General features: G+C 57.0%; 1 protein-coding gene across 1 annotated transcript; it reads left to right on the top strand.

Annotated features, from left to right (window-relative positions):
* The first annotated feature begins 1,858 nt into the window (after nt 1-1,858).
* On the top strand, nt 1,859-5,726 carry IRF2BPL (interferon regulatory factor 2 binding protein like). Its single transcript, XM_083431779.1, has one exon. It carries the CDS (start codon nt 2,703-2,705, stop codon nt 4,905-4,907), a length of 2,205 nt encoding a protein of 734 aa, XP_083287905.1. The 5' UTR covers nt 1,859-2,702; the 3' UTR covers nt 4,908-5,726.
* The last annotated feature ends 1,102 nt before the right edge of the window (nt 5,727-6,828 follow it).

Raw genomic sequence — 6,828 nt, 5'->3', positions numbered from 1 at the left:
CTAATTTTAGCAGAAGAAGGCTATTTCCTCAAGAGCCCAAACAAGGATTGGTGAATCCTTGACACACACACACAGGGGTTGGTGACTGAAAGCTCTATGCAAACTGGGGAATGAATGTGTGTTCTGGTCCTCCTTGGTGATGCTTGTAAACCCAGAAGCAGGTTGCCCTAATGATTCTGGATTGAGATGAAGCAGAAGGGCGTGGCCCTCTGCATGCATAAGCACTCTGAATAAAAACAAAGGCTCTTTCAGTGTTTCTTCCCCCACCTCTCTTCCCTCCTCAGCAAAGAGCTAAGTAAATATTATTCCAAGGCAAGGGTTAGCCATCCCAACCCAGCTCATAATATCCTACGGTTTCTCCGCGGACAGCACCCTTTCTTCTCCCCGAGGAATGTTGACTCACCCCCGGGCAGCTCATTACTCTGCAAGGGCAGGAGTGCGAGTGGGTGACGCAACGCGGATCGCAGCCTGCCCAGGGACGCCTGGCAGGCAAGCCTCTTCGCAACCCGAGTCCCGGCAGGGAAAGTTTACGAGGATTGTTCTTTGGGGCGTGGGGAGAGCAGCTCCAGGCTCTGCAGGCACGGAAAGCGGCGAGCTGCGGGGAGCGGAAACCGGGCTCACTGTCACCCCTTTGCCTTGGCTGAGGGAAAGGGGCTTGGGCATGCAGAGCCAGCAAGGGCGGCAACTTCAAAGCAAAAGGGCGGCCCAGTATCTTAGGTCTTTGCGGTGGGGGGCGGGCGAGGGAGAAGCAGCATCAGAGAGACGCTCACCTGCTTTGGCCCAGTGGAGAGCCTTCCAGTTCCTTGCAATCCCAGACTGTGGAAGGCAGGGAAATGGGCACACTATATGCTCCCTGATTTTACAGATAGATCTCACCGAAGTTCTTCACTCAAAAAAGTCTCTCTTTGAAACGGAGCTGCATTAGAGAGCCCAGCCTTAACAGCAGGGGGCTGCAGCATTGACAATATATTTGTGTGTGTGTGTGTGTGTGTGTGTGTCATTACAAGAAGATCCAAAGCGGGAGAAACATTCCGACTTGATGCTTTTTGAAAATGATGCTCTGCTCCTAGTAAGCGAGCAAGCAAGCAAGCTCACTCCTCATGTAAGTTATAAACAAGGCAGACCAGCCTCCGGGTACCAAAGGAAATGTCTCCAAATCCTCCTACATATTCGCCTTCCATTTTGACAGCAGCGAATTGTGCCGCTGCCAGAGCCTAGAAGGAGCACTTAGCGCCGCCCAGAGCTGGAAGGAAAACAAAACAGGGCAAAAACACCTCACCAACCCCCCCCCCCAACAACCCACAACCCGACACGTTCGTGCAGGCAGGAAAACTCAGCCAGGAAGGCGCAATAGTATTCTCCTCCATGTGCTTTCCTGGCCGCGTTTTTCCTTTGGGGGAAGCTGCCTTGAAGGAGACGGGAAGAAGAGAGGGGCGGAGGAGGGGGAAGAGCCAGTGTTTAATTTTCCAAACATAGCCTTCGGTGTGCGTGTGTGTGAGAGTTTCCTTGGTTTCCAAGGGGCAGCTCGCCTCGCTTCAGCGGTTGTACACACACAAGGGGAGGAGGGAGGAAATGGGCAGGCTGCCGAGCATGCGCAATTTCCACGCAACAAGTGGGCTCCCTGTCCGTAGACACAGAAGAAGCGCGGGGCGGGAGGGGAGAGGAGAAGACGCGGGAGGGAGCTGCCCAGCCAGCCAGCCAGCCAGCGAGTGCTACGAAAGGGGAACTGCAAAGGCTGGGGGGGGGGGGGCGAGCGCGCGGCGGTGACGTGAACGCCCCACCCAGGTGGCATCCGAGCTGGGGGGAGCGCGGGAGCGGAGCGAGCGAGAGGCCAATGGAGCGCCGCGCCAGGAGGAGGGGCAGAGCCGCACTCGGAACGCGCGGCGGCGGCGGCGGCAGCAGCCCAGAGTGACACTCCGGCTTCCCCCTCGATTCGAATTCCGAGCGGCGCTCGAGGATGTGAGTGGAGGAGCTGGCGGCGCCGCCGCTGCTGCTACTCGCGAGGATGCCGCCGCCTCCAACCTGAGGCGCGCGCACCCGCCCGCCTGCCAAAACAGCACCCCGCCACCGCCAGACCGCCGAGGCGCTCGCTCCGGGGGCGCCCTTGGTCCCTACCCCGCTCTGTCCACCCGTCCTTCCCTCCCCAAAACCCTCCTCCACCCACCTTGCCGCGCTCGGGTCAGCAGCAGCAGGTAGCGGAGCTCCGCTGGTCCCGTGCCCCCGCCCCGCGCTCAGCTTCCCTCCTCGGCGACGTCTCTTCTCGCCCACCCCTTTCCTCCACGCCGCCAACAGCGCGAAAGAAGAAGAGGAGGAGCAGCAGCAGCAGCAGCAGGAGCCGCTTAGAGACACCGAAGAAGCGGCAGAAGCAGCTGCTGGAGGGAGGAAGGAAGGCGGGAGGGAGCGAGCGAGGGAGGGAGGGGAGCCAACCCCTCCCCGCGCCTCACGCCCCTCGCTCGAGGAGACTCGGAAGCGCTTCCCGCCAGGCCAGGTAAAAGGAAGGCGAGAAGGAAGGAACGGAGAAGCAGGGAAGGTCCCCCCCCCGCCTCTCACTCGCCCGCTGCCCCCCGCCCCCTCCAAAGAGCGGGAAACCGGGAGCCGGTCCCACCCCCAGCGCAGGGTGGCCGGAGCAGGTTAGCGGCTGAGGCAGCAGCGCCCGCGCACCGGACAGAGCCCGAAGCCGCCCTCCTCGTCCCCCAGCAGCCATGTCGGCGGCGCAGGTGTCGTCGTCCCGGCGGCAGTCGTGCTACCTGTGCGATCTGCCGCGCATGCCGTGGGCCATGATCTGGGACTTCAGCGAGCCCGTGTGCCGGGGCTGCGTCAACTACGAGGGCGCCGACCGCATTGAGTTCGTCATCGAGACCGCGCGGCAGCTCAAGCGGGCGCACGGTTGTTTCCAGGACGGGCGATCGCCGGGGCCGCCGCCGCCCGTGGGCGTCAAAGCCGTGGCGCTGTCGGCTAAGGAAGCGGCGGCGGCAGCGGCGGCAGCTGCAGCAGCCGCGGCTGCCGTGCAACAGCAGCAGCAGCAGCTGAACCATGTGGACGCTGCCTCCTCGAAAGCGCCGTCGGGCCTGGAGCGCTACGGACTGAGCGAGCCGCGCAGCCGCTTCGAGTACCCGCCGCCGCCGGGCAGTCACGGAGGCCGCATGCCCAATGGCCTGGGCGGCCCCAACGGCTTCCCCAAAGCGCCAGACGACGGGCCGCCCGAGCTGAACCGCCAGAGCCCCAACTCCTCGTCGTCGTCTTCCTCGTCGTCGTCGTCGCGGCGAGCGGCGCACGGCGGCTTGGTGAGCGGCCTCCCTCCAGGAGGCGGCGGCGGCGGCGCCCAGCTCAACGTGCCGCCCAACCTGCTGCCGCAGACGCTGCTCAACGGGCCGGCCTCGTCCGGGGTGGCGCTGCCTCCTCCGCGGGGCCCTCCGGCTTCGTCGTCGTCGTCCTCGTCTTCTTCGTCGTCGTCCTCGACGTCCTCCTCGGGCGACCCGTGCGGGAAGCGCCCCGGCTCGGTGTCGAGCAGCGGCGACCAGGAGCGGGAGCTGAAGGAGAAGCAGCGCAACGCCGAGGCGCTGGCCGAGCTGAGCGAGAGCCTCCGCAACCGCGCCGAGGAGTGGGCCAGCAAGCCCAAGCTGGTGCGCGACACGCTGCTGACGCTGGCCGGCTGCACGCCCTACGAGGTGCGCTTCAAGAAGGACCACGCGCTGCTGGGCCGCGTCTTCGCCTTCGACGCCGTCTCCAAGCCCGGCCTGGACTACGAGCTGAAGCTCTTCATCGAGTACCCCAGCGGCTCGGGCACCGTCTTCTCCTCCGCCTCGGGCGTGGCCAAGCAGATGTACCAGGACTGCATGAAGGACTTCGGCCGCGGCCTGTCGTCGGGCTTCAAGTACCTCGAGTACGAGAAGAAGCACGGCTCCGGAGACTGGCGCCTGCTGGGCGACCTGCTGCCCGAGTCCGTGCGCTTCTTCAAGGAGATGGTGGGGGCCGACATGTTGCCGCAGCCCTACCTCGACGCCTCGTGCCCCATCCTGCCCACCGCCCTCGTCAGCCTGCCCAGGACCCCCACCTCCTCCTCCTCCTCCTCTTCCTCCGGCGGCGGCGGGGCGGGCGGGCCGGCCTCCAGCCGCGGGCCCGGAGCGGGAGGCGGAGGCGGCGGCGGCCTGCGCAAGAGGAAGGCCTCCCCGGAGCCTTCGGACTCGGCTTCGGAAGGCGGCCTGAAGCTGAGCGAGGAGCAGCAGCGGCAGCAGTGGATGGCCAGCCAGAGCGAGGCGCTCAAGCTCACCATGTCGGCGGGGGGCTTCGGCGGGGTGCCTCCTCCGCCGCCCCCTCCGCCGCTGGGGCCTCACTCCAACCGGACCACCCCGCCCGAGTCGGCCCCGCAGAACGGCCAGTCGCCCATGGCGGCGCTCATGTCGGTGGCCGACACGCTGGGCAACGCGCACTCGCCCAAAGACGGCAGCTCGGTGCACTCGACCACGTCGACGCGGAGGAACAGCAGCAGCCCCGTGTCGCCCGCCTCGGTGCCCGGCCAGCGCCGCAGCCTGGCGTCGCGCAACGGGGACATGAACCTGCAGGTGGCTCCCCCGCCGCCCAGCGCCCACCCGGGCATGGACCAAGTGCACCCGCAAAACATTCCCGACTCGCCCATGGCCAACAGCGGACCCCTGTGCTGCACCATCTGCCACGAACGCTTGGAGGACACGCACTTCGTGCAGTGCCCCTCGGTGCCTAGTCACAAGTTCTGCTTCCCGTGTTCCCGGGAGAGCATCAAGGCGCAGGGGGCCACGGGCGAAGTCTATTGCCCCAGCGGCGAGAAATGCCCCTTAGTCGGTTCCAACGTGCCTTGGGCATTTATGCAGGGCGAGATCGCGACCATTTTAGCGGGGGACGTGAAAGTGAAAAAGGAGAGAGACCCTTAAAAAACAAAACAATCCGAACAGCCAAGGCGACTCCCTTCAGACGCCTGAAGATGGAGAATTGTGAATATTGAGAAACAACCCGCGGGACAATACTGCAAAAAGTTTAGTCTTATGTATAGACCTTATTTTCGTCGTATGTTTCTATATTTTGAAACAAAGGTATGTACCCTTCTTCATTTGAAGGATAGAGCTGTTCTTTTTTCGTTTTGTTTTTGTTAAAACAGAATATAATATTGTTTGGTTACCACATAATACCTGTTTCTCATTTCTTTGGCAGTGTGTTGGCTAGGTACACAGTTAAATAGCCCTTAGCGATTACCTGCTGCTGGTGTGTATTTTTGTAAATGTATGCACTTCTCTAAAATAAGAAAATTGAAAAAAAAAAAAAACCTTTTCTTTTTGCCAAGGCCAGTGTTGATGCCTAAAAAAATGCTACAAAAATGGTGACAGCTTATGTTTTAAAAGCCCAGAGTGTTAGTCTTTTACTTTTACTTTCCATCTTTTATTGTTTGTTTGTTTTTTTTAATTTCTTTTTGTTCGTTTGCAAAATGGTGGGAGTGGTATAGGGGTGGGATTTTTTTTTTGCAACTTTGTAAAGAAAAAAAATGTTTCAGTTTGTTTCTATTGACCTGAACATTTTCGATCTTCATGTTGTTTTTGTTTTTGCTTTATTGATGCACGAAAGCTTTTGAACACTAGAGCAAAATTGCTGTACATGGAAAACTTGCTCTGTTTGTCCTTTATACATTTCTGTAGTTAACAGAACACTGTAATGTGCCTTGGAGCTTAGTAAATTGTAATAAATTCAATTGATATTAATAGTTTCTGAGTAAGTTTTTCTTTTCCCAGTAGTTGGACAATAGGGAGGCCAAAATATGTTGCCCCTTTTGATTGCCTCACTATTCTGCTTCAAACCGGCTTTTTATTTTGTGTCATTTGTACATACACAAGTAGAGATTTACCTAATGAGGCTATCTAACATATCTAGCCATTGGCACTGTGCCTGCTTACATTTCACCTTTTAATATTGACAGAACAGTTGCTGACTAAGCATTTCCTATTCACCGTTCTTGCCTTTCATTTTCCCTTCCCAGCTGCAAGGATTTTCTGTTCCACAAGAGACATCTTTTGTGTGAGGAATGCAATGGAATTAAATACTAATACTACATTTTCATGCATGTTTACTCAGAGGTTAGTCCCACTGAGTGCAGTGCGGCTTACTTCCTGATAAGTGTGTGTAGGATTATAGCATGAATTGGTTTCAAGCCTTTTTCATTAAAAAGAATAACACAACAGTATCTAATAACATCACAGTACTAAAATGGTAGTCCTATGCACAGTATCTAAGAGTAAGTCTCAGTGAATTTAGTCAACTATTGCTGAGTAAACATACATGGGGTGATGGCAGTGGTGATCGTGGATGTTATTATTTTCATGTATATATCATACTTCATAAAAAAATCACAAAGCCTTTAGGCACGAGCTAATTAGGTAGTGCAGAGGAGGGGTCAGGAAAGGTCTCCACTGAATTTTGGCATTGATGATACACACCAGTCTAAGTACAAGGAGGATTGGTGATATGCCAGATTTATGTAGCATGTATTTTAGTTGTATGTAACTTGACAGCTTGAAAATAGTTCTTAATCAAATAAATCCTTATCTGTGTTTGGTAAGCAATAGGGGATGTAAGTTGCTTCCTCTTCCTCCACCCCATTGGAGAGCTTTTATTGACTTCAGTAAATGAAACTGCATTCCTCCTGGCAATGGACAAATGCATTCATTCTTGCTAAGTTTGTGAAAGTAACATTTGCATTTTCAGGAGATCTGGATTGGTAGAATGCCTATTGGGTGACCAGATCAACAGGCAGAGTAAACACACACAGGCCCCTCTGACTGGCTGGAAAATGCAAACAAACCTTGC

The sequence above is a fragment of the Podarcis tiliguerta genome (genome assembly GCF_965153285.1).
Source record: "Podarcis tiliguerta genome assembly, chromosome: 1".
NCBI lineage: Eukaryota > Metazoa > Chordata > Lepidosauria > Squamata > Lacertidae > Podarcis > Podarcis tiliguerta.
This window is presented reverse-complemented; position numbering and strand designations above follow the sequence as displayed.

Excerpts from the sequence above, each read along its gene's own strand:
- IRF2BPL (XM_083431779.1), top strand. The coding sequence starts at position 2,703 with ATGTCGGCGGCGCAGGTGTCGTCGTCCCGGCGGCAGTCGTGCTACCTG.